Source organism: Crassostrea angulata, chromosome 10 (assembly GCF_025612915.1).
Source record: "Crassostrea angulata isolate pt1a10 chromosome 10, ASM2561291v2, whole genome shotgun sequence".
NCBI classification, from domain to species: Eukaryota; Metazoa; Mollusca; class Bivalvia; order Ostreida; family Ostreidae; genus Magallana; species Magallana angulata.
Window position 1 is genome coordinate 21,164,430 of NC_069120.1, and position 27,959 is coordinate 21,192,388.

The 27,959-nt window shown below is 34.9% G+C and overlaps 1 protein-coding gene across 6 annotated transcripts in view; it reads left to right on the forward strand.

Annotated features, from left to right (window-relative positions):
- The window catches only part of LOC128164836 (tyrosine-protein phosphatase non-receptor type 13-like), a 33,856-nt gene extending 6,276 nt beyond the window's left edge, over nt 1-27,580 (forward strand). For 2 of the 6 annotated variants that reach the window (XM_052828856.1, XM_052828857.1), the window contains exons 5-45: nt 2,376-2,468; nt 2,982-3,080; nt 5,113-5,308; nt 5,479-5,868; nt 6,147-6,170; nt 7,111-7,237; nt 7,973-8,042; nt 8,496-8,576; nt 8,717-8,782; nt 8,879-8,953; nt 9,566-9,734; nt 10,491-10,641; nt 10,919-11,210; nt 11,324-11,374; nt 11,539-11,762; nt 12,374-12,459; nt 12,548-12,636; nt 12,759-12,823; nt 13,449-13,606; nt 13,962-14,018; nt 14,395-15,006; nt 15,418-15,586; nt 15,727-15,811; nt 16,214-16,316; nt 16,430-17,044; nt 17,267-17,481; nt 18,201-18,293; nt 18,849-19,028; nt 19,348-19,676; nt 20,143-20,500; nt 20,874-21,026; nt 21,428-21,712; nt 22,003-22,170; nt 22,607-22,698; nt 22,849-23,467; nt 23,822-23,912; nt 24,036-24,297; nt 24,624-24,786; nt 25,192-25,320; nt 25,534-25,596; nt 25,777-27,580. In XM_052828856.1, the coding sequence (XP_052684816.1) occupies nt 2,376-2,468; nt 2,982-3,080; nt 5,113-5,308; nt 5,479-5,868; nt 6,147-6,170; nt 7,111-7,237; nt 7,973-8,042; nt 8,496-8,576; nt 8,717-8,782; nt 8,879-8,953; nt 9,566-9,734; nt 10,491-10,641; nt 10,919-11,210; nt 11,324-11,374; nt 11,539-11,762; nt 12,374-12,459; nt 12,548-12,636; nt 12,759-12,823; nt 13,449-13,606; nt 13,962-14,018; nt 14,395-15,006; nt 15,418-15,586; nt 15,727-15,811; nt 16,214-16,316; nt 16,430-17,044; nt 17,267-17,481; nt 18,201-18,293; nt 18,849-19,028; nt 19,348-19,676; nt 20,143-20,500; nt 20,874-21,026; nt 21,428-21,712; nt 22,003-22,170; nt 22,607-22,698; nt 22,849-23,467; nt 23,822-23,912; nt 24,036-24,297; nt 24,624-24,786; nt 25,192-25,320; nt 25,534-25,596; nt 25,777-25,836 (7,407 nt within the window). In that variant the 3' untranslated portion in view covers nt 25,837-27,580. The remainder of the gene's footprint in view (nt 1-2,375; nt 2,469-2,981; nt 3,081-5,112; nt 5,309-5,478; nt 5,869-6,146; nt 6,171-7,110; nt 7,238-7,972; nt 8,043-8,495; nt 8,577-8,716; nt 8,783-8,878; nt 8,954-9,565; nt 9,735-10,490; nt 10,642-10,918; nt 11,211-11,323; nt 11,375-11,538; nt 11,763-12,373; nt 12,460-12,547; nt 12,637-12,758; nt 12,824-13,448; nt 13,607-13,961; nt 14,019-14,394; nt 15,007-15,417; nt 15,587-15,726; nt 15,812-16,213; nt 16,317-16,429; nt 17,045-17,266; nt 17,482-18,200; nt 18,294-18,848; nt 19,029-19,347; nt 19,677-20,142; nt 20,501-20,873; nt 21,027-21,427; nt 21,713-22,002; nt 22,171-22,606; nt 22,699-22,848; nt 23,468-23,821; nt 23,913-24,035; nt 24,298-24,623; nt 24,787-25,191; nt 25,321-25,533; nt 25,597-25,776) is intronic. The other 4 variants (XM_052828858.1, XM_052828860.1, XM_052828859.1 and 1 more) reach the window with 4 other exon arrangements.
- The last annotated feature ends 379 nt before the right edge of the window (nt 27,581-27,959 follow it).

A 27,959-nucleotide genomic window follows, 5' to 3' on the forward strand; every position in this document is an offset into this window, starting at 1 on the left:
GATCTATATGTATTATACTACATTGCCAAGATAATTTGAATTATGACTATTAAGCTGATTTGATCATACTTATTGTTAAGGTGAGCGATTTTTGTAGATCAAATGTGAAGGAAATCCAAAATAAGAAATCTGAGGGCTCTTTGTGATCGAATGTTTAACCCGGTTTTCTGGATCCACTCAATCACTTTACCCACTTTATCAATAGATTTACTGTGCATATGATGCATCGATAGATGCCAGCAGTGATGAAGTCTGTGTACTTTTCTCATAGTTAAGTTCAGTCAGAGAGATTGATTGTCAAATAACTCAACAAAAAACGGGTCCCATGGTATGCATCGGTAATGGTCAAGTGTTTGACTTCCTTAATTATCAAGCTTGCTTCAGGTAACAAACGGATAACATCCATCTATCCTCTTCAGGTTGAGTCAACAAACGAGACAATAGGTCCATTACAACCTGTATAGACGCAGATTTTTCGATGCACTGATATTGAATAATAGACAGTAGCTTAATATCAAACACACTTATACATATAAAAACAGGTTAGCTTCAAGGTTTTTTGTACAGGTATATACACTGTACTCGTTCAAAAAAAAAAAAAATAAGTTCCTCAAAGACCAGTTACTTTACAATTATACATCAAATGCACAAAATCTGCATGGCTGAAATATTGTCAAAACCTCTTTACTGCATATATTCTGTTGAATAATGATTGCATGTACATGGTATCAGTTTTTGTTTTAATTTTACTTATTAAAAACCCTGATAAATATAAGAAAATCAGCTTTAGAAACACCAGATTCTTTGTTGTTCAGCACTCTGCTAACGAAATTAGAATGTGATTCTATTTTATATGTGTGAATATCTTGGCTTTGGCACTTATTGTTAAGAGTTTTTTGTTTACTCATGTTACTTGGGTTCTTTTATCAAAAATTTCTTTTGTTTATTCATTAAGGTAGTTTCCTGGGACTTATTCATCAAAATCATTAAATCTTCATTCAAATCAGATTGATAGAATGAAATTTCTCTGAACTGAAGTGATCAAATGGTGTTGGTTTCATTCATTCAAGCTTCAAACAGGTATATGAGACAGCTTCGCATATTTTAATGAGGACATATTCTAATATTTCAGAAGTATTGATTTAAATTCCCAGAACAAGGTTTAATGCATCAAAGTCCTAATAAATTCTTATAGATACCCATGATTACACAGTGTTAAATTAGAATGAAATTATTGATACCTTCGATCGCTAGATGCATTACCTGTTCTTTTGATATCTCAATGCTGTGTAGCCTTCATGAACAATACCTATCCCATCCTAACTACCAGTACCACTTGCCAAGTGGCACATTTGTTGAGGCACTTTTAGTTTAGCTTAAATTTCCAGTGTTTCTCATGCTCTTCTCTTTTCTTGACTGTTTCCATATTTGAATGCTCCTTATTTAAGTTTTAATCCCCATTTTTTCTTCTCATTTCAAATAAGCAAATTTGATCAAGAACGTTCTGATGTTGGTTGATGAAGAATAGTATAGATTACATTTTGTGAAATCAATACATTATATGGAGATTTCTTTACCAGTACATATAAAAGAATTTATTTGTATTGAATAAGCAAGAAGAGCAGCAAGCAAGGAGATATACAATTTACCAAAAATTTCCATATGTATGTTAAAGCTTAAAAATATCAGAAATACATGAGACAACTGAAAATATACATGTATGCACACTGTTATACATGATGTTATAGATACAGAAAACAAAAAAAAAATTTAAAAAAAATTTGTTTACAATTGTCTCAATACTCAATTGCAGCTATTCTCTTCTCACCTTTCATTTCCTTTTCATTCCCCCTACATTTTTCCTAATCATTGTTTATGTGTAATGTTATTGTACTTGAAAATTTTACCCTCCTCTCATTTGTAAACTGACGAGAATGAGATTAACAAAAGCCTTTTGGCTTGTTTTTCAATCTTCTATGTACTGTTATTGTAATATGTATGATTCTAATTACTAAATAAATATTGTTTAAACTAAAAAAAAAAATTAAATAATTTTTTGTACAACTTCTAATGATTACTGAAATTTGTTAATTTTGTCTCCTGATCTTTTTTGGTTTTAGCTCACCTGAGCTGAAAGCTCAAGTGAGCTTTTCTGATCACAGTTTGTCCGTCGTCCGTCTGTCTGTCCGTCCGTCTGTAAACTTTTCACATTTTAAACTTCTTCTCTAAAACCACTTGGCCAATTTCAATCAAATTTGGCACAACACAAAATAGTCCTTCCCTTTTGAACAGTGGTAATAAGAAATATTTGGCTAACACATGTAACACCTGTTGTGAAGGGATCAATAGTGACTATTAACTGGACTGTATTTCAGGCGCCTTCTGTCAGCCGTAATTTGGAGGGTGTTCTTGCCTCCATGTGTGATGTGGATCCAGATACAAGGATCACATTGAACCAGATTATACAGGTCAGTATATATATGTAAGTATATAGAAAACCAGATGTCTGATAAGTTCATCATGACTTTTTTGGGTGAAAAAAAGTTTGATCTACACTCTCCAAAATTCATGTCCCTTGTTTGTCATCTTTTGGGGGGAAACTATAAAAAATTTACTCAGTAACTTTGGTAGTTTTCAGTAAGTTTCTTTGTCATATGACATTGAAAATCTGTTTGCATCTTGCCTTAAATTGTTCCAGCCTCAGTAGACCCCTTTGACCTGTGGTTGACCCTGCAAAGGGACACAATTTTGCAGTGTGAATTAAGCAAGAATGAAAATTTTTAAACTCTCCAAAATCATTGATAATTAATACCAGGGTTATATATATTTTGTTATATAAACTTCAAATTTGCATCATAAAGTGGATTATTTTTTTATTTTATCAATAATAAAATATTCAGATTTCTAGGATACCTGGTGATCATTATCACATGTTTCTTAAATTATTTGTACTTTAAAACTTCTTTGTTTTTTTCTTGCAGGCTTTTTCTCTCTATGCAGAGAGACACATAGAAGCTAGGAATAGTTCCCTGTACACAAAGAAAATCTACTCCAGTATAATGGGAAGCGATAGCTCAGAGGTACAGAGTATAAGTGTTTAACTAACCATTAATGGTTATAACTTTAATTTGCAATTACTAGATACATTGTCAAGTGATAAACTAGTTGATGGCAATTAATTGACATTGAGCCTACATAGATAATCTTTATGAAAGACATTAAACAGTCTTGTTGGGACTCCAAAAACGGTCTTAATTTTGAAAACAGTCTTTGGCTCCATTATGTATTGAGGTAAAATCGCGTTTCTGATGGAAACAAAGTATGATTTATGTCCCCTATTTCTAACAAATTCTCCAAAAAAATAATAATTTTGACGTTTCAAAAACATTTCTGAACTTTAAGGTGTCATATATATGTCATGTTTAAAACTGTTTACATAAGATCAATTTTTAAAATAAAAAATTCACCCGTAACTTTGATCCTGCACAACTATAACTGTTAAAAATAAATTAAATACTTGGATATGTTTATTTATCATTGTTAAGCTAAAGTATAGTCTCATTTTAATCATTTACATGCTAAATTATTCAGTTATCATGAATAATTATGTATATTTTTGACTTGACTTACTTGACTTGAGCCTTTCTCACTCCCCTGTGGAGCATAGGCCACAGACAATTCTATATCATGTATTTTTTTAATTACCTTTAAATTACAAAAATATATCACCAAAAACTCATGAATTTCACTTTTTACTTATTGTCAGAACATCCAACTTCAAAGATGAGTAACTTTCTTAAGTGCAAATGAATATGTATTTTGTGCAAATACAATGGATATTTAATTAAAATATTCAGGATCTTTTTAATCAAATTAGGAGCCTGCCAATACATGCAGTACTTTGCAAGTTTAATGCTTGTAGACCTTGCATTTTCATCATAAAATTGCAATATTTTCTATCAATGCGCATGCGTAGACTCTGAAAGCAGAGTCTAAAAAGACTTAAATGTTTACAGAAATTCACTTCTGTTGACTCCTAAGGACTGTGTGCTAAGATATTATTCATAGTAATAAAGTTTTTTGCAAAGTTGTAAAAGTTTCTTACCTGTTGAAAAAAAAATAATTTGCAATACTGAATAATAAGTATATTCAAAATGAACCATGAATTTTATGAAATAACATTCAAAGTCTACAAATAAATTTTTTTTTTAAATTGATTTTATTTTTATCATGACTTTATATCTCATATGTTTGGGTTTCTTTAACAACAATTCATTATTGATGGTTTACTGGGGTAGAAAAGCTTTATGATTTATATTACTGTAATCAGATTTTGATTTTGAGGGAAGATGATCAACATTTTCGTTTTAATATTTATTGGAATTGGAGTAAAGCTGACATTTACAGTGCATTATATATATAGCGGTAGACGAATAAATAAAGTCAGATTCTCCTCTCAGACACCCACATGTTTTATTGTTTAAATAGATCCATCTTTTGCAATATTCAGAGGATGGACAAATATTACTCCATAGAGGTATCTGATAGAAAAAAAATAGATCAGTTACATGTACTTTACTACTACAGACCACGTCATTGACAGACTAGTTAACTTTTCAAATAAAGTCACCACAATTGTAACCAGTGGTTAAGTAATGCTGTTAAATTCTGGAGTATATTACTAAGGGAATGGCTATACAACAAATGAACAAATTCTAATCATTAATGTATCTCTAGCTGAAAACTTACTGTAGTTTCCAAATTAAACACAAGGAATTAATATTCATTTTGAAATCTAAGCACTTTCCCGAAAATTTGAAATTCTCAGAGTCCGTATGAACTTGCTAAATTATTTCCTTGCCACCTGTTACAAAATGGCAGTATTTTCGAATTAAATACTTATGTCAAATAAGGAATCTATGGAAGTAATTAAATTTCTAATTATGATATTATATCATGAACAGAACTGTATCTACCTTTACAGTCTGTCAATCCAAACTGACCCATAGAGCTTTAGTTATGTAGCTACTCTTTCCAAAGCTATGTACATGTTTAAAAGAATTTTTTGGTATTGACAGAACTTTATAGATAGTTTGTTTCATTTTTCTACAGGAAGAGCATAGCGGAAGCCATAGCAGTCGCCATGATACTGGTTCTGCTTCCTCAAGAGGGCAAAGGTCAAGAGGAAGACAAAAGTACACAAGGAGACGAGAAAGACAAAGGTCAAGGTCATCTTTGTCTCGCTCAAGGTCTCCATCCAGATCAAGGTCTCGATCAAGGTCAAGGCACAGGGAAAGTAGATATGATGGTAAGATACAGAATACTTGCTGTTAATGATTCTTGCTGTGCATTATTTATGTTTTGTTTGATCGAAGTTATGGTAGAAGGGAAAAAAGACTTCACCTGCTGTTTGAACAGTTATCTTGAAGGATATAGAATTTTATGTTTTTTACACCCCTATCTCTCTCTCTACTGCAGATAAAGATTATCATCAGTCTCAAAAAGAAAACCACACACAACCTATGTATCACCCAGGTTTTACCCAGCCTCCTACCTACATTGAGCATGTGACAATGACCCCAGGGAGATCGTACCACTTGTCTGACATCACTTTCACCTCGGCCCTGAATGGGGGACCGGTTCAAAGTGGCAAGAACAGAAGTAGGTCAGCCAGTGGCACAGGAGCCTACATGAACGAGACAGCACAGCAGAAATACCTCCGTCTAAAGGAAAGGCAGAGAAAACTGAAGATACTAAGGAGGGGGCTGATGACTGAGGGATATGAAGGTCATGACCTTTTGACACTGAACCCTGACCTGCCCTGGTCAGACACCAGATCTGTTCTGTCTGGAATGTCATTTACACAAGGTGAGATTGAATGTTTTAATCTTTGATGCAATACGTGCATTATGAGTAGATGATTGGAATGGAATAAAAATCGATGTTCATTTAGTAAGGGGGTGATTAGTAAGGGGAAGGTTTGAATGTTCCCAAGAATTAACTAATGTGATCTCTTTGAAAAAGACGGATTGTTAATCAGAAGCATGTTTTTGTTGGTATGGCTAAGTCATCTATGATTAAAAATGCAACCATAAAAGATAATTTTCACTTCCTAACAAACTGATTATGGGTATTGATGCCTTTAGCAAAGTACATGAAGCATGGAGGAGGTAATCTTTTATTGCATGATTTTTATTTTTTTTTTGCTTTTAATACCAAAAAACTCACATAATATGCATGCAAAAATAATACATGTAATGATATGCATATCATAAGCCATATGTATGTGAATACACCAGTTCTACTTTATGTATAATGTATTAGAACCATCTTGTTCATCAAAAACTTGTTTGTATTCTGAATATTCATGACATCTCATGTATGCAGGAATCAATTTACTGGAGAGAGGTGGTGGGAAATGACTACTGATGCTAAAATAACATATCTGTAGTTTGTTTGATGTTGTTGTTTACACTCACTGAAATGGAAGCAGCCAATTGTGAATCAAAAGTAAATAAGATTCTTGTAGCCCTTTGTGTTTTATTGAACCTAGTTGGTTGATACCTCTCAGCAAAAAATTAATTAAAATCTGTGATAGAAAAGAAGTAAAAATTTCAAAGGTTAAAAAAGGGAAATTAAACTACTGGTATCCATGTTGTTACAGCACTATTTATTTTCTTTAGGGTTTGGGTTGGAGTTGGGGTCATTAAGATCAATAACTCTTTATAAGTTTTGTTTAGGACTTTATAATTGCTCTTCATATACACTTGATGCAATATTTGTTGTTACCAGTTTTAAGATTCCTTAGTATAAATAGAACAGAAGTATATGTATCTCACAGGTGGAATGAATAAGTTTGATGCACAATTGTATACATCTTTTTTTATTTTGAAAACTTTTTTTATTTGAAATATTCATTAAAAGACTTGTATTAAAAGTAACTTGCATTTATCACAATTTGTAGGGTAGATTTAGAAATAATTTGATAAATTAAAATTTTAATATATCAATTTTTGGTTTTTTTTTGCAATTTTTGGTTTTGATTTAAATTCTTTTTAAATTACCTGTGATATAAATTGGGTTTTTCAATTAGAAGCTTGTGTTTTCTAGGGTCATATACCCCTGGTCTTCATACGAAACATGGTTCAGATATTGCCCTAAGACTCGGTCGAGATTCAGACCGAGATAGCATAATCAGCAGCGAGATGTCATTGAGTCAGGATCAGCAACATTATAGGTTGGTATCTCAGGGATGACTATTTGGACGTAATAGGAAATGTGTACTTTTTTATGTTATGTTGGATATGTGAATACATGCATGTACATGTAATAATTATGATTATAATGAAAAGAATATGCATGAGCATTTTATCTATCGTTACAGATCTAATATGCTTCGATCTCTATGGAATGATATATCCAATGGAAACACACATACTTTCTTCATGTAGTTACTTAAATTCCAAGATAGAAGTTCTATTTTATTAAGAAGGGTAGAAAATCTTCTGGTACATCCATTGAGTGGTTCCAGTATCCCCTACAATGTTCTTTGTGAAAATTTGAGAATTTATTGAAACAGTTAGTGCACAATAGAACATGGGGGAGGTGAAGCATATTGTATTTGCTCAACTATACCATGCAGAGCTGTTCAACTTAGTAACATACCAGTAACAGCAATGAGCATGTTCATATACATTGTTTATCAGGTTCTCGGGCCATAAAACTTAGACAAGCTTATTTTTTATCAGTCCCACTTCTCCACTATATATAATTCATTGTAAAGGTGAGACTAAAATCAAAAGTGAGCTCTGCATCTAAGTTCATCTAAGCCCCAGGAACCGATCTGCAGTCACCTTGATGTCCTTTACTTTTGAATGACTCATTGTATTATGCCTATAATTTTAGCTTGTTATGTCAACATATTTTGTTATTATATTTCTATACACCAGTGCTCATTTCTCATACATTTTAGATCCAAAGATCACGTGGCATATCCGGAGAAATTAGCATCTGGGAATTATAATCACCACAGAATGAGCCAGGTATAAAGTGTACACAATACAGTCACTAGCGATTGCAGAAATATTCAGAGTAACCATTGCAAAAAGGGATGAGAGTCATAAAATATGCAATCATTAGCTTGTAAATTACGGTTTTTAAAAATCCAAACATATGAATAATGAAAATATTTTCAGTATTTCAGATACCAACTTCCTGTTAAATGATAACTTAGTTTATTTTAAGCCTAAAATTTTCATCAAAATCTTTTTAGCAACTATTCATTGCAGGGGTTGAAATTTTAACACACTCTTTCTTTAGGCATATCATATGATGGGATTAATATCTGAACAAATTTGATGTCAACTTCCTGTTAAATGTCAACTTTGCTTATTTTGTACATTCACATCAGAGTTGGGGTATCACTAGTGTTTCCTCATAGAAAAGAATTAAGATTAAATCATTTTGATGAATTATCTTTGAATAACTTATGACAGGAAATGGAGATGGAACAAAAGCTGGATCAGCTGAAGGATGAGATCTACAGAACGGTGGAAGAGAATAAAGGATTGAAAAAGGTTATTTATTATTTCCAACTTTTAAACTAATGAAAACTGTCCTTTGTCATATAGTCATAATGATTATGTAACAATGATTTAACATTCATTGTTTTTTAAATCAAATGTGGTTGGTGAAAGAATGTTATTTGTTATGCTAGCAAGTGCACCATGGGAATTCTGCCGGAAAGTTGACACACCTACATCACGACAATCACAAACCAAAGGTAAACTGTATTGTTTGGATTGTCAGTACTGTGTTGTCAATAACTGAATTTTTTATGATGGACAAATATGCTGTATTGATTCACTGATTGTTTCAGGAATATTATGGGCCTGAGTTTGTCCACAAGTCTGCCAAACCTTTGATTAGGATATCTGTGCCATTGCAAGGGGAGGTAAATCATCAAACCAAATTTCAATATGCTAGATTTTAGATCGTCATCAAATCCATTCAGTTTTTTTACGCCATAAAGGTCAACAATTATTTATAGCAATATCATTGTTATTTATTGCAAAGATGTTTGTTTACCAGTGAAAATAATTAGGCATTTAAAGAGCTATATTGATCAATTTGTTGCATTCAAAAGAGAAAAATCATTTTAACTGGCATGCATTGAACTATTGAAAAACGGGAAATGTAAAAACTACAAACATGCATAAAGTCTGAAAAGTAGATACACTGTAAATCAATTATCAATAGTGATATACTTGGCATTTTATGGTCAATATCAATATCCAGATGGACTTGCACATTTGATATTAGTGACATCTTTTATATTGGACCATTTATCTTTATATGTAACATATATGTATAAATTTTATCTGACAAAGTTACATTTACATGTATTTAATCTTGTATCTTTTTGCTCCTTGAGGGCCCTTAATTGATGAAGAAATTGTACTTGTCATAAACGTGAGAAAGCAAATGAGAATGATATAACCTGTCTTCTTGATAAATGTAATATATTTTGATGTGAAGAATGAGCCTATGAACTTTGACCTCTCAGAGCTTAAAAAACCCCGCCCATGTGCGGCGCGTCGTGGTGGTGCTCTTGACCGGTCAGAAACTGGAGGCCCTGGTGGACCCCAGCACCACTGCCCAGCAGATGTTTGAGTCCATCATCACCCACATAGAACTCCCAGAATTCTTCTTCTTTGGGCTCACACACATCAACGGTGATTTATCTATTTATTATTGATTAATTTATAATGAATTGATAATTGTTTTTCCAATAAGAAAAAAAAATCTTAAAAGTTGTAAATGATCGTTGGAATATGACCAAAGTTTAAATTTGTACATGTGAACTTGAAGGCTAAAAGGAGCTTTTTTTTTTTTTTATCAAAGTTTGTCAGGTATTTGCTGGTGGTGTTGTTTGTGGCTCTAACTTTTATATCGAAACACTGGAACAGACTTTTGCACAAAGCACCCTTGAGTAAAGACAATTCAACTATTTTCACATAAATTAGGACTACACCCTCTTGAAAGGGGAGAGCTGAACAAATAATACCCCTGGAGGGTATAAATCTTCAACAAGGGAATGAATAAGGGAAAAATCATTTGATCTTTCTGCCACATTAATTAAAATACTATCACGTGTTTATGATATTGCTAAACAAACATCCTGATATACTGAAGATCAAAGTTTGTTCAACCAAGAACGGGGCTTCATGAGTTGTACAAAGTTTATTTAAAGAAAAAATCATCATATTTGAGATTCACCTTCTAAATGCATAGGAATGTGTTCTTATAAATAAAAATTCCTATTTGTTTTAAATCATGACCTCCCAGACCCTGGTTAGGGCCGTAACAGGTGTTCAGGGTTTAATTGGGTAAAAGAAAAAGTAACTGATACCCAAGTGAGTGATGTGGCCTGTTATTAGTCCAGGAATTTTGAGGTCACTACATTAAATCACTTGCTTTCATTTTTTCAGAGGGAGAGCATTTCTTCATTGAGCCGGACACGAAGCTTCACAAGGTGGCCCCTGAGGGCTGGAAGGACCACTGGAAGGAGAATGGCCCTGTCATCACCCTGACCCTGTACGTCAGGGTCAAATTCTACCCATCCAGTGTGACCCTGCTAAGGTAAGACCTCTCATTTTGAGAAATTTGCATACTTAACAATTACGGTACTAATGTAAAAATAAGACTACCTGGTAAGTTGACTGAAATAATGATTTACCAATTCTCTAGAAAGCTTAAATGTCTTACCAAGACATGATAGTCAAAAGTGAATTCATGCAAGTGGCATTGGTCTGTAAAATGTCTTGAGATGAAAAGATTCTACAGACACCTTTTGTTGATTGTATAGAATTTATTTATTTCATTGACTTAATTAATAAAACCTTCTTTTATTTGCCAGACACCAGATATCCAAGCACCTGTTGTACCTACAGCTTAGGCATGACATCCTGGAGGAAAGAACTCTTTGTGATGAAGATCAGTGTGTGGAGTTATCTGGTCTTGCTTTGCAAGCAGAGTATGGAGATTATGACCCAGAAAGCATGGGCAAGAACTACTTTCTGCAAGAGCATTACTTTCCACACCGGGTCGTGAAACGCCTGGGCAGTGTGTACATCAGAGATCATGCCACGGAGGAACACCGCAAACTGGCAGGATTGACAGACAGACAGGCCGAGATAGAGTTTATTAAGGTCAGGAAAGTCAAATCGTCTCAATTACTCAATTTCTAATAATGATGTGTGATGAAATTGATGTGATCAAAAGGAATGCAAAAATTAAAACTTTCATTGATCATTTTCTTTAGAAAGCAACAAAACTTCAAGAATATGGAATCCACTTTTACAAGTTACAGAAGGTAAGACTATGCTGATACTGATGTAAGAGTATCAGTCATTTACTTTGTGAAGGTTGTTGATACTTAGATGGTCAATTTTTTTAAGTGATTTCTTTTTTAATTTATTTACATACGCATAGCTTAGAAATAAATTTTTAGTTTGAATTCATATCTTCACTTGGCAGAGTAAGACAAACACAGCAGACATTATTTGGGTTGGGATTAATGTCCATTCCCTGTTACTGGCTGAGAATGAACTCCAGGGCAAGAGATTTATGATCCAACAGTACCCCTGGCAGAGCATCAAGAAGGTCTCGTTCAACAAGAGGCGCTTCAGCATCCAGAGTAAGCCAGACCATGGAGTGGAAAAGCCCCCAAAGCTGAACTACTACACCAACAGTTACAGGAAGTAAGCCATTTTCCAACATCCACTTTTTTGGCATGCAGTGAAGCATTCAAAGATTTCTCTTTCATTCTTTGGAGAAAAATGTTATAGAAATTCTGGAAGCATGTAGGATACAGTACCAACCAGACCCAAGCTAAAACCAGAGCAGACCCCTAGAAAACTCCAGGTTTACTTTTGGGGTTTACTTGGGATTGACTCGGGGTCTGTTTTTTATAAAAAAAAATCATACTTTGGGTCCACTCAGGGATTACTTTAGGTTTTTCAGGGTTTTCTTTTGGGTCCACTTTACACACTGAAATGTGAAGCAGACCTGTCTTATATACCATCTTACCGCCTGTAAGCCCCACCCATAGTATATTCCAAATACACATGCAGTCTCTGCTGTCTACTTCTGATCAGGGTTTACTTTCTGTGTCCACTCTGGGTCTATTCTGTATTTTCTTTGGGTTAACTCTGGGTGTGCTCTAGCAAATCCAGAGTAAACCACGAGCAGACCTTGAAAGTAAACCCAGGATTTAGTTGGGGTCTACTTTCTGTTAGGTTGGGTCTGATCTGTACTGTATATGACACATATATTCTTAAATTTATGTGTATATTCTTTTTTCATTAAAAAGGGGCCGTTATCTGCTGCAGTTTTCCACAGCTCAGCACAGATTTGAACTCAGCATGAGGTCCAGAGAATCCAACATTGATCCTCAAGGTAAGGAAACTGGGACCATTAACCTCATTGTATTGCATGAGCTGTAACAATCTCATTTACAATTTGTGGTTGCTTTATATCTTTACAGAACTCACCCTGGACTCAGTGGCCGAGTTTATGTGTGACGAGAGCATGGTGGATGATGAGCAGAGCTCGAGCGAGTCACATGGAGCATCAGTGAGTTTAGATGGTGATGGGGGTCCAGAATAAGCTTTGAATGACTTTCATACCAAACTTAGTTAAATCGGGGCCAATAAGTACATTTTTGATAGAGAAATTTGATATTTATTATTCTTCAGGCATCAGAAGCCTTAAATGGATTACACAAACCAAAGGCTGAAGGAAAATCATTACCGTACGCATTGTAAGTTGAAATGAATAATAATTATCGTAAATTATATTTATCAATCTCTATATTAAAACTGCATGAAATGCAAAAATACATACCAGCAATGATATATACATTACATATTTACTATGTATGTAGGCATGGTTTAAAACTGATGAAATGTTTTAATATTTTATTTAGTTTAATGTAGATACTGGTACTGTAGGAGCAGAAATTTTTATGGGGATTTGAAATACAATAGGATTTGATTTTGTTGTTTTATTAAGTATCATACTAAACATGTAACTTTATGAAAATTTTGTTTTGGATCAAATTTCCTCAATAAGTATTATCAAAATATCAAAAACAAAATTAAGTACCCAATCAATTTCTGCTTTTACAGTATACAAAATTTAGCAACTGAAAAAACGAACAGATAGTGTGTGGATTGCAGTTAACTAATTTTGGCATTTGCATGACTCTTTATATACCTGCATCATGTTTGTGATATTGTCTTGCTATTACATCGTTCATGTCATTATCATGTGTTTTGTTAAGCCTTGTTTTGTGAGCTCGGTCAGGCTAGGAATAAGTCCATTCTATCTATATAAAGTTCTACGTGCATGTTCATGTCTGTATGCTGCATGGTGTTTCTTGTCAGACCCCCGCCCTATAAAGCGGAGGCCAGTGTCAGCATGCTTGACCTGCGGCAGAAGTATAAACTCCCCTCGGACAAGAAACGGGAGCGTTACGCCGTGTCCACTGGAGACATCTTCCGCGAATCGCTGAGAGAGGAGCCCAGACCTCCATATGTTATAGGTAGTGTGTGCATCTTGTTTCATGACTAACAAACTTGACATACAAATCAATACATGTTTATATCCTATTACAATGAAGAGTGGTAAAGTTGTTCTGTTTTTTGCAAGAATGCTTTTCTTGAATGCACACATATATGATTAAAAGCCTGAACTATAGCATGCATATGTGTAATATTTTTAACTTGGATAGAACTAATCAACTGTGTGCACATGTATAATATTCAGACTGATGTTTTGTTTGCCTCCACAAATTCATTTTAAACATGGGCATTTTACTAACTATGAACACGCATGAGTTGAATACATTGTTGTTCAGTTTAGAAAAAAAAGATAATCTGATATTGGCCCTTTTTTAGAGACGGCAGACCAGACCAACTTGGATGGGGATATGGGCCCCAACGAAACTGTTAACAGTATGTAGTCATGATTCATTCAGAATTGCATAAGTTTTAGTTTTTGTAAAGATATACATATTTGAATCATTCTGTTTTATAAAAAAACAGAAAATTCTGTTTGAACTATTAGCTATGAAAACCTGCCCACTCTCCATTTACTATAGAGACTGCAATTCAAATTCAAATTGATTTGAAATTCTGATAGATTTTGACCCAGTGGGGATTTACAATACTGAAGTAGCTAAGAGACCAATTTATCTGACTGGAAGAATTGATTTGAAAAATAATTGATTTAGATTAAACTATTCATTTTCCTTTGATTGAACATTATCAAAGCTTTTTTGTACAATTTAGAAATCAAATACTACAATGTTTTAAAAATTTGTCATTTCAGCCACACTTCAAAAAAGATTTGATGATGAGCTTCTTTCTCCAGAACAATCTGAACGAAATGTTTGCGAGATTGTTCTGAAGAAGGCACCTAATGTTGGCTTTGGCATCACTATCGTAGGCGGAGAATGCTCCAACAAGCTGGACCTTGGGGTGTTTGTTAAAGCTGTTGCCCCAGGAGGTCCTGCCTTTCGCAACGGTCACATTAAGCCGGGCGATCAGTTGATTGCAATCAACGGGCAGAATCTTGAGGGAGTCCAGCACCACGAAGCAGTCAAGATGATAAGGTACTCGGGAGACACCGTCAGACTGCTTGTGTCGCAAGTGCGAGCGCCGAAATCCATCAAACGCAAGGTCGACCTAAGAGATGCCATGGCCAAATTAAAAACTTCCAATGCTAGCCCATCTGATATCGGGATCTATGGTCAGATATCAGATGAGGACCATAATAATCAGGACAATTCAGACCATATTCATGTAGACAACATTCCATTTGATCATGTAAGAGATGACCCATCTGTTGCTGATGTGTCAACCATGTCACAAATCGAATCCATAGAAAGTGAAATTTTTCCTGTAACTGACCTACCCCAGGATAGTCAACCCATTCCTGCAGGTGTGTATAGTATACTGTATATCCAGCGCTTTTGTGATTATTTAAATTTGGGGTTTTTTTGCAATCACGCAAAAAATATAGTATGCAAAAATGACATCTGTTTTTGTGTGCAAATGGAAGCATTTTTTTAAAATCACAATAAATGACAGATGCAAATGATAAAGGTTACATTTTTACCTGTTTTTTGATAATTTTGTGACACACAAATACATGGATGTGGATAAACATTTATATTATACAGTGTACAATGTGAAGTTAGGTTAGTACTGAAAATATGGTTGCATTTGTAGATGTACATGTGTACATCATAGCATTTGCATCATATGATATACAGTAACTGAGATTTTAGATAAATCAGTGGATTCTCAGTAATATTAGTTTTGGGTTATTTTTTTTACATTTGTGTCACAGTAAGAGACCCTGATGACACAGAGAATGATGTAGAATCAGAGGTGGATTCAGACTTGGAGAAGGGGATCCAAGCTATAACAGAGGGGCGGGGACTGGATAAAGCAGACCCTCAGAAAATGTTACAAGCGACAGAACTAAATGAATGGCAAAAAATAGAGGTTACAGCAAGGTAACCAACTGAACTACATGTATTCCTCAAAATAAAATTCTGGAATTGTTCTGACTATATATGTTAAAGGAGTTACCTTTGATGAGTCCTTAAGTTGAAATTATGCTTGAGATGAATTAATGTGGGCTTCTTTTCTTCAGTGACAGTAAACAAGAGATTTTACCAGGGGAAATGTTTGAGGTGACACTGGATAAGAAAGGTGGCGATTTTGGTCTCAATGTCACTGTAAGTTTGGTTATTGTTGCACATGTACCGGTATAATTCACTCTGTCACCAAAATATCAGATGGCCTTAAAGAGCTGTATGAAATTAGGAAAAAGTCATGTAACACATCTAAGATGTGTTACATGATCCAATTAAAACCAACTTAGAGTCTTGAATATGTATCCTTTTTTTCTTTCCATTTAAAAAAATTGACATGTCAAAATGCACCATTTAAATAAAAGATATTGTACAAGTACTGATCATTGTAGAAATTTAGAAAAAAATACAAATGAAAATGTTAAGTGATTGCATGAAAACTGCATAATCAAGAAAGGGGGATAGTACTAGTGAATGTTACTAAACAACTTTAAGTATTGGGATATTCAATTAAAGTCTTGATATCATACATGATTTTATTTTTAGGGAGGTAAAAACACATCTGTGAAGTTTGGAGGAATTTATGTCAAATCCATTATACCCCACAGTGCCGCTGCAGACCTCACTGGTCCAGGGATTATACAACCAGGTAAATGAATTAGATTCATCAAAAAGAACAAAATCTTGAAATTTCATTTTTTTTTAAAGTTGAAAGCTGATACATGTAGAGGAAAAATTTAATGTTTGGCCCAATCTTTCAAGGGGACAGAATTCTGGCTGTTGGAGAAATACCCATGAAAAATGTCACACACAAACAGGCTGTGGAAATTATTCAGAATGCTCCAGATGTTTGTTTGTTCTCTGTTGAACGAGGCGCTTGTTCCATTTCCTCCAGGAGTTCTGTAAGGTCCAGCAACTCCTCAACCGGATCTGTAGAATCCAGACAGAATCCAAGCAAAACTCCTCCTATTATGCAAATGTTTACGCATGGAGAAAAACAGCAGAAAAACCGTGACCTGGATTTGATGGAGGAAAGTGAAAGTAAAACAATATCTTCATCATCAAAGGCAGGAAGTACTGCTGTTCATGTTCAGAACAGTTACAATAGTTTCACAGAATCAGATCAGACTGAAAGCAGTGCCTCTGCCAACAGCAATGTGTCAGGAAACCAAAGCAGTGAAAACAGAGGCCAGAAAGAGAAGACAGATACACCATTGGAGGAAGATTCAGTCCCAGAATCCCTGGAATCCAGTGAAGAGGTGGATCAAAAGCGAGAAGTAGGGGGCCTGCAAAGGGAGGCTTCAGAACTAACAGACGCTTCAGAAGGAAGCATTCCCTCTAATGATGGAAACATTTACTATCCATTTGTTGACAAAGGTACAATGTAGATACATGTATATATTAGTTTAGAGATTTAATACAATTATGAAGTTTTTTTGCAACATAACCTGTTAATAATAAAGTATATCTGAATGCTTTTAATGCTTAGACTTCATAAGATCCCTCCTGCTTTGAATTATTGAGTATCGCCATATGAAGAATTGCTGATTTGACAAGGAGGTTCTATGTTTACTGATTGTTTTACTTACTTTATTCAAGAAAACACATTCATGGTGGACTTGAACAAGGGACCATCCGGTCTTGGGTTCAGTGTGTATGGAGGGGTGGATGTGGACATGGATGACCAGACCCAGGGAGTGGTCCGCATCAAAAAAGTCTTCCCCCTGGGACCCGCCAAATCCAGCCAGCAGATCCAGAGAGATGATGTCTTACTAGAGGTCAACGGAGTTCCGGTCAAAGGTCGCACACATGCTGTAAGTTCTGTGATTTGTCAGGGGAAAGCAACTTCTTCATGAAAGTTGAATGCCCTTAATGAATGAAGAATTTAATATTATTTCATAATTATCTATGTAGTGTTAAGAATATTATGTACAGTGGTATGGTGAATATGGCATTTGAAACATTTATGAAGAAGTTGGGCATGCCAGAATGTAACTTTATGTATTAAAATATGGTAAACAGAAGACTACTCCTGTCTTGCTTTTGCTTATAAATGTACTGGAAATAATATATTTATCATGATCACTATGCATGATATAGCTTATCCTTTGTCTTTTTACATTCTAAAAGGTTTAGTTTAAATTTTATTTTCAAACTGGAATGGACTTTTATTTTCAATTAATATATAAAACCTAATTTTGATAGCTGGCATGGTTATGTTTTGATTTCATTGAGATACAGACAGATTATTTCAAATGGATTTCCTTCCATCATTTCTCATCAATTTGTGTACTATGTATGTAATATAATCACCAAAAGGTTTATTTTCAATAAGCATAAAGATTCAATTGGCTCATGGAAGAATAACTTTATCAACCTTTCCTTGCATTACCTGTAATTTAGCACCCCCTCGTCATAATCTCCTGCCCACAATATCTGTCCTTATCTCTCTGTTATTTACAAGCTTTTTTAAAAATACTTAGCACTATTCAGTTCTGACATAACCTGCATGGGAAATGGATCCTTCTTTCAGGAGGTTGTCTCACTTTTACACTCGGTTGTTTCCAATGTTAAATTACTGATGTGTCGTCCCAGTCATCATCAGTTAGCTCCCCTACCAAGATCTGTAAGTACTTGTGTGCCATAATTCAGTAGTAGGATTAATTCTTATCTTAGGGTATTTGCCTTAATAATGGCTTTTAAAATTTTAAAGACTGTCAAAATATATCATGATTACAGGGTGTTGTTAGAAAAATACTGGATTGTCATTTATAATTGTCATAATTTTAGTTATATGACAAATTCTATCTTTTCAGAATGACATATCAAATTGGGTTAAAGTATTGGACTTCAATGTTAAGTCTGCTGTTTTGGTTTTTAAAAAAGTCATCTAACATTGACAAATGAACAGTAATTAAGGCAGATACTGAGGTTTATATGATTATTTCATATATTGTGTAAGGTCTTGATAAAGAGTTTATGGATTTGTTTCTTTATATTCTTACTCTTTTATTTTTTTTGTTTTATAGAAAAAAAAATAAAATTTTTGAGTGCACCTAAGAAAAGTGTTATTGAAAAACAAATAAAAAAGAATGTAAAAGTGTCTATTTTGTTAAATACTTCAGGTATTTACTATGTAAGTTCAAATAATGCAGCATTTTCCTTTCCTGTATTATTACAGAGCAGTGAAGAATGGATGGAGCGCAGAGCGGCTGCTCGCCTAGACGACACAGGAACCCCCTCAGAGACAGAGTCCGAAGACGAACCCATTCTGTACCGGGACACCCTCCCTGACCAAGGAGTCATCACTCCACCCTCAGGATTTGCTTCCCCTGGGGCAGATCCAAATCCCCAGAACTTGGTAAGGTCACATTCTTGATATTTTATTGGTTTTTTATTAGAAACTGAAAGTGAGAGAACTACATGTATAATGAAAATAGATACTGTTTTGTTTCCAGGACGTGCACTTCACACAAAAATGTAACTGTTGACCCATTTAACTTTAATGATGTAATGATAGATACCGGTATTTGAATATAATGCACATTTTATGAATTTGGCGTTTTCCTATGCTAATCTCTCTCTGTAAAGTGAGTGTAAAGATGATTAATATATATTGTATTGTTAGCACAGAAAATAAAGAATACCTGTAATTATAAAATGCACCTGTTTTCTTCCAGTTTGTCCCTCCCCCAACCAGCCCTCCACCTCCCCTCCCTAGAACCCCTCCCCCATCCATCTCACTACAGAACAGCCCCCTACCACTCCAGCAAAATCCAGGTTTGGGGCGCTGGGGAGACTTTGAAAATCTACGAACAGCAGTCAGTCCCAGATCTGTTTACAGTGATGAGTTTAACTCAACCTTTAACTCCACCCAAGAGAGTTTGGAGGAGGTGTATGAGCCAGAGGATAAAGGTCAGCTGATTGACCTGGCTGAGGGCACAAAGAAGTCAAGGTCATCTAGCAGCCAATCAGATGCTAGTGAATCATCAACAGATTCTATTGTCAGGTATAATGTGTTTTTTATCCCCTTGAAAACAAAACTTTTGGGGATGTTTGTCTGTGTGTGGGTTATTCTGAAAAAATATTTACATTAGTTTATGAGAGGAAATCATTGGAATCCAAAATATCTACCCATATCTCCCTCTGTCAACCCTACTTTCTGGTACGGTCCACAACTCTGTAAAAAAAATATCAGATGCCCATACTTTTCACAAATGTTTCTCATGACCTGTTGTTTGTCATGACCCTGTTCTGAGGATATTCTTATAGCATTAGTGTCACATCATCAGTTTGGTAGAGGAAGTCTGATGGGGGACCTCAGACTTTCTTGGACAGTGTTAGTTAATTTTTTAGTTAATTTTTTGTGCAGCCTCAAAAATGAATAGAACTTGTGTTTTGATTTTGCAATTGTAGCAAGTATATCATGATGTTTGATGTCATATGTCATGATGTTTTTTTTTAATGAAATTCAGATCTCCACTGAAAAGAACGTTAAATACTGCTGAAGGTCTACAATCCACTGCTTCAGAGAGTGGCCTGGATGCCATATTGTCCAAAAACAACAAACATCTAGGAACAGGCACCAATTCACTGCAGTCCTCCGAGCTTCCCTCAGATGAAGAGGACTTGAGTCTAGGGGACACAGAGCAATACAGAAGTTCCCCTACAGCACCAAGGGGTTCCCCAATGGCTGATGCTTCAATGCCGAGGGATTCCCCACCGCTAAATATAGTTGTTAACATGGATTGTTTAAACCAGACCGAGACATTTGATGAAGGGAGTTCAGGGAGTAATGATGATGACTGCGAAGATGATCAACTTCCACCAGGGGTATGCTTGTTTCAATTGATAAATCTATAAATATCTATAGAATGCTGATCTAGTTCATAAATACATGAAATATATATAAGAGCAACTTGGATTCATTATACTTTGTACATCAGTTGCTTTTATGTAGGTCAAACTTGTATGATATAAAGGAGCAATTAAGGGTTATGTGCATGTAGATGTTAATTCATGCATTATAGGCAATCTTGTGGGAAAGGGTTCAAGGGAGATGTTGACTGTTTCTTCAAGTCCATAACTATTTATTGGGCTCAACATTTTTAATGGCATGAATTGTTAAATGAAATTAAAATGATGTAAAAGAAAATGAATACGAAGGTGAAAACTCCTATTTTTATCCTTTTGTGTGTGATGATAGGAGATTGAGGTGGAACTAGTGAAGGATGAGAAGACAGGGCTTGGGTTCTCTGTGTATGGAGGGGTCAGCAAGGGGGGCTGCTACATCAGGGACGTCGTGGCAGACCCAGCCCTGTCTGATGGCAGACTCCTGACAGGGGACCGACTACTTAAGGTAATATAATTAATTTGTTTATTATAATTGAAGTAAAATACCTAGTTTACCCACTAAGCTATTATTACTAAGTATTTAGCTAAAGGCAAAATACATGGTATACAACTAAATGTAAACAATCATATTCTTACTTTAGTTTGCGTGGCTGTTTTCAATGAGAATTTACAACTGCCTGTCATATTTTAATCTGTACATGTATAAGTTTGAATCGGAATAGATGTTAAAGTACAAAGTATTTTAAAATTGTTGAGATACAAAGCAGTTGGAAAAAAATGTAACTGTTTTAATTAATGGTAGGATGTGGTAAAATGTTTCCAGAAACTTAAGACAGGTGGAACCAGGAATTAGGATTTTGTATTGATGATATTTTGCTCAAAAGTGCATCATATTTTATATAACAGGTGAATGGCCTAGACCTCACCAAACTTAACCACACGGATGCAGTCGGACATTTGAGGAATGCCAAAGGTCAAGTCAGAATCCGAGTCTATCGACCACCTCAAGTCCCTGCTCCAGTGTCGGCCCATCCACAGGTAGAGAAGTCTGAACCAGTTAGACAGGAGGATTCTGAGGAAGAGAGTGAGGAGGAGGAGGAGGAGGAGAGTGAGGATGGAGGTGAGACCATGAACAGCGGGTATGAGCCAGACTCCATGGCATCCACAGCAGACCTCACCAGTGTCACGCAGGTGAGTGAAATTATATAAATACGATCAAGTAGGTACTTGATGATTCTCCTTTTGTTATGCAATGGAGCTGTATAGTGTTCTTTTCTATTTTGCATCTATAAGTAACTCTACAAAGCTTCATGCATAAAGAAGGAAAAGAAAAGGATATCATTTTAATTGTACATGTACCGGTACATACAAAGATATGCAGGTGAAAATATATTTATTAAAAATGGTTTTGATAAAATAAAGGTTAAACCATGCTGATGCCAAGATTGATCTGTAAGTAGCAATGTGTAACTGTGTTTCAGCCTGACATGATACACCTGGAGTTGGACCGCACCTGTCCTGGGGGCCTTGGATTCAGCTTGGTCACTGCTGAGAAAGACCACCAGACAGGGGTGTTTGTCCGATCCATCCGACCCAACAGTCAGGCCGAGCAGGACGGGCGACTCCACGTCATGGACAGAATAGTACAGGTATTTACAAAACTATACAGGTTCATACAAAATATACAGGTATATACTATATATTCCTTATTTTTTACGGGTCGAGTACTTAATTCTGCAATTCTGCTGTTTTGTATCAAATTGCATGAATATAAAATCGCAATAACCAATTTTTTGTTATAACTTCCTATAGTTCAAAATTGAATGAAAAATAAAAGTGAGACTTCAAAATCCGCAAGAGTTGCTTCTGTGATTTTACATGGAAATTGATTCCTCGCATTTAATTAGGAATCTACAGTACAAAATATACAGGTGTAAACACAATCATAAAGACATTGCAGAATCTTACTGAAATTGAAGAATATGAATGAATGAATGAAATGACTGTAATGCTGGATTTATTAACAAAGAAATTTGATGATTGCTTTCAGTCTGTGTTAAATTACAGTTTTACTTTGATTGCTAGATAAATGGAGAATCAACAGTTGGATTGAACCACACCAAAGCTGCCCAGCTGATAAAGGCTTCCCCAGACCGAGTGACCCTCACAGTGTCAAGGTCTGTAAATACCCAGTAATTTAATCTATTGACAACTAAGACATACACTGGTACAAGCTATGAAATAATGTATGTTGTCCCTTATTTTAACTGACCTCAGGCTTTTCTTGTTGCTCTTCTGATGCAGGATACCTGTTTCTCCTATTGCAGATATACAGCCAGACAGCTTGAGACTATGACCCCACCTGTAATGATCAACTCCTCAGACGATGAAGAGGAAGAAGACTATGACTATGTTGATGAGGACAGAGGCCATGATGATGAGGACAGAGGTCATGATGATGAGGACAGGGGCCATGTTGATCAGCTGACGGCCAGCATGAAGGATGATGTATACGACTCTGAGGACGACGATATGGATGCACTGGTCAATGAGGCTGAGAAGCTGCTTCTGTCCTCGGAGTCCTTGGATCTGAGTGAGCGAGCCTTGAATGAGGGCGTTATGAAGACCCCAGGGGTTTCTTACAAAACGGCAGAGTATGCCTTGTCCGATGAAAACAATGATGTGTCAGAATATGAAACGGAAGGAACAGAGGAACTCCAAGAGGGCCTGAAGGCCCTGTTGAAGGGCAGTGCGAGGAACCAGACCTTTACTATTGACACCATACAGAGGAAGCTGGAGGTGGAGGTCCCAGAGGTCCTCACCCCACACTGGCTGGACAGTCTGCCCCTGATTGTGGTCGCTGAGGAGGTCAGGGGTCGAGTGCCGGCTCTAATCAGCAAACTACAGCATGCTCTGGATCAGAAGAACCACCAAGAAGAGTACAAGGTTAGTGAAAACCAGGGAAAGGTTTACATACAGTAATACACGGTTATAGCTTAGTGTCAGGGGCATGCAATTTTGATTCATTATAATCGTTGTTCAGTAAAACAGGTAAGTTTTTAATACAATTTAAGATTAGAAGAATGAATCTGACTTCAATGTATTTAAAGAGTGAATTTGTTAAAAGCATTTGTTGCTGTATTTGGACAAAGACAGTAGATGCTTCTTTACATACTGGTAATCTAATTTTAAACCCAGTCCATTTCGTTCTCTATTTGATTTTCATTTTTTTTTTCCTTTGTATGTGTGTGTTTGTTTCTGATTTTAATGATGTAAATTACTATTTTCCTTATGAAACAGGAACTAAGACAGGTGAAATCCACTGATGAATGTGCAATAGCCAAACTTCCAGAAAATAAGCCTTTGAACAGATTTAGAAATATTCTGCCATGTAAGTGATTGTTATGATTAAAACTTAATGTTTAAAAATAAAATTCTTTAGGAATGACTTGTACATATATCTTAGATTCTAAGGCTCATAGTTTTATTAAATTTTTCAAAACACATTTTGCAGATGACTTCAACCGAGTAGAACTGACAGGAAAACACAACTATATCAATGCCAGTCACATCTTGATGAATGTCGGGGAGATGGAGGCCCACTACATTGCAGCACAAGGCCCCCTTCCTGATACCTCACATGACTTCTGGCAGATGATCTGGGAACAGAATATCTCGGTAATTGCCATGTTGACGCTGGATGTGGAGAATGGGAAGGTCAAGTGTCACCAATACTGGCCCGACTCTGTGGAAACTCCGCTGTCTGTGTGTGATGGGTAAGTACACATGTTGAAACTCCACTGTCTGTGTGTAAGCGGTAAAAGATGTGGAATCTCCATTGTATTTGTGAAGGGTAAGTACACATGTTGAAACTCTTCTGTCTGTGTTTGAGGAGTAGGTAAAGATGTGGAAACTCCATTGTCTGTGTGTTTGTGTTTGAGGTGTCGGTAAAGATTGGAAAACTGGTCAAACTCTTAAAAAGGCTATTTTTAGCATATTTAGTCCAACGTTGTAGAAAAATTTCAAGATTTATGTTCAGCTAAGTTCATTCATTGTAATAAAAAAAATTATTGAATTTACAAAGGGTTGTCTTCAATTTCAGGTTGTACAAACTGAGCTTGCTTAGAGTGCAGTCCCTGGAGCATTTTGAAATCCGAGAAATAATGATAGAGAACAGGCCTATGGGGACGGGACGTCTAGTGTACCATTTCATGTTTACCAACTGGCCTGATCAGACAGCCCCAAACACACGACCTCTCCTACAGGTACGCAGGTGTACAGACTGACTTACTGATGTAATAAGTGCCAGGAAATTTTAATTTTAGTGTTTGTATATTTAAACTTACGATGCATTAGTACCATCACATATATGTTCAATTTGAAACCATCTGGAGTTATATGCCCATGTATATGCAAATTTTTTAAGACTACTGGCAAAAAGATAACAGAAATCTCTTCAGTCTCTTTATGCAGCATGCTTTATTCTTGAGCAGTGTTTATGTTGGCAGTTTGAAAATGGCTGTACATGTATTATTAATTACCGGTAATAAACAAAATTACCATGATATGTTTACAGCATTTACTGTAAATCAATTTACAGAATTGGTATTTACAGTAAATCCATTGATCTGTTTACAGTATTTACAGTTAATCCATTGATCTATTTACAGTTTTTACAGTTGATCCATGCCCACCATACCACAGGGCCCATTCTGGTTCACTGTAGTGCTGGGATAGGTAGAACAGGTGCCCTGATCACAATAGACCTAGCCCTGGCTCAGATAGAGAGAAAAGGAAGGGTAAGTGTACTTACCAAACTCTCTGAGTCTGTATTTTCGGTAACATAGACAATTTTACACAGAATTTTCTATTTGATATTATTTAAAAATATCGCTTAGAAATACAGCATTGTTGGTTGAGTAATCAGAAAAATAAAGTTTGTGATTTATTTAAAAGAAAAACTTTGTCTAATATGATTTCCATTGTATTTTTCTTTCTTAATTTTTTTTCAGTGTGATATTTTCGAAATTGTATTAGAACTACGCAAACAACGATATGGCATGATACAGGTCAAGGTTAGCCTCACACCAATTTTATTGATGTATATCTGAAAAAATCTATTACCATTATATGTTGTTTTTACTCAGTTTAAATGAATTGTCACAACTTAGCCAAATAATGAATATTTGATTAGAATTCACCTACTGATGTATTATGTAGCTGTGTTTTTGATAATTTTTAAATTTGTCTTTCAGGATCAGTATACCTTATCTTACCTTGCCTGTTTGGATGCCCTTAGAAGTCTGTCTTCCTAAAGATTCTATATTTACCCAAAATATTTCATAAATATTTCTTTAAATTATTCATCGTATTGTATACAATTTTTTTTTTTTGGAGATTTTAATTGTTCATTAGAAAGTAGTTGTCAGTACCTTTTTTTATTTTTACCATAAATCTGCAATAGATGGGTCATTTTTCCTTTGTCAGGATGAGTGTGAAATATTGTGAATTTTTTATTGTATACATTACTCATTTTACCTTTTAAGTGTAGATCACCTGTAAGCAATTGTATATGTGCAATTCATGTCTTCCTTTTTGTATGATATTGTTCTTCAGTTAGCATTTTGTATGGGATTTTTTTTTCTCTGTTGTGTTAAACCCCTATTATTTAATGAGTGTTAATGTAATTATAAGTAGTTAAACAATTTCCTTTAATTTAAAAAAAATTAACATATTATTGAACAACTTACCAAAAAATGTGTGAATTGTTATGAAAAACCCTGAATGTCTTGCAATCGATCTTGATATTGACAATGTTTACCTCATTTTTTATAGTAAATACATGTATATACATTGGTATGCCAATAAACTTCATTCAGTTAACATGTTGTATTAACCACCATTGTGTATCATTGTCGTTCTTTACAGAGTTATCTTTCATGTTCAGCATTTCTGTGCCATAACTGTCCCATTTCTAATGATATGCATTGTTTTGTTCATGGTTTTTTTCTTCGCAGCTATAACATTTTTCTTCCACCAATATTTTATTCACATATTTCATCAGAATAAAACAGCCGTATATCTTTTATCAGCATTTCCTTTTAACACAATTCATTTCATCGTAGCATTAAAGTATTTATTGTCATTAGGCTTGAATCATGTTTTGAAGACCATATTTTTAACCTTTTAATGTTACGTATTATAACAAGTATGAAAACCTTTAAAAAGAAAAAAGGCATGAATTATAAAGTCCCAATAAAATGTATATTCCTAGATATGTAAGTAAATGTATTATAATTAATATGATGATTAATATAATGCCTATATAAAGCACTGGTTTTTTTCATACATGTATTTGTGTATTGATACATACCTGTTATATAAAGATTTTACATAAAATAAGTCTTGACTTGCCGTCCATATATCAAAGTATTGCCAGTAAATATTGGAGTTCAGAAAAATGCATTTCCTCTTTAAAAATATTTCCATTAAATCAAAACCATTTAGCGGATCTTAGTTTGTGCAGAAGAAAGATGCAGAAAAAAATGTTTAGGATAATTCGGTGTTAAGTTATTTTTTAGATAGAAAAGTATTTTCAAAATATGAATATGAGTCTATGAATATCTTGTAAATCTGACTTCATTTTTTTGCATTAATATGAAGAGCATTTTATACAGCTTTGTGATAAATCTCTAGTCATTGGGCTTTTTATTGATACCTTTAATTTAATTTACTTTGCTTTAAACATTATGTTACATGGGTTTGTTCATTTTGTTCTCTTCAGTGTTTTCCTTGATGCATTATGTGAACTCAACATTCAATATTGCCTGCCTATTAAAAACTTTTCTTTCAGTACTGGTTTTTTTACGAACATTATAATCTTTTCTTTATTTCATATCTCTATATTTATCCTTAAAAAATGCATTTTTATTGGTTTTAAATGATCTGACTAAATTTTGCGGTCAATTTGAAATTTAAAAGCATTCCGGTCTTGATTCATATTCATGCTCTGCAATATGGTATATATGATAGATATTAAAACCACATTAAACCACTAAATATGATTTGTTTTTCTTTTTTATATAAATTACAGATCTTACTGAATAGTTTCATCTACATGTTGTCAAATTATAAATGTTTGTTGCTGTCTTCTTGAGATTTATGTACATCTGTTATTGGACAGCAACAAACTAGACAAGCCATTTCATGTAAACTTGTGATAAAACAAAACCAATAGGTTTTTCCAGCGGATCTTAACTCGTCAGGCCCTCGGGCCATTAAGCAAACGGTGTCTAAAATTTGGTCTCAATCTCCTTTTTTCAATAGGGATATACGAAGTAAGAAAGCGACCAAATGTGAGCTAATGTAACTTGTATGACGCCTGAGCCTGACCCATGGGACTAAGTGAGGTTATGTTATCACGTGACGCCCGCGGGTG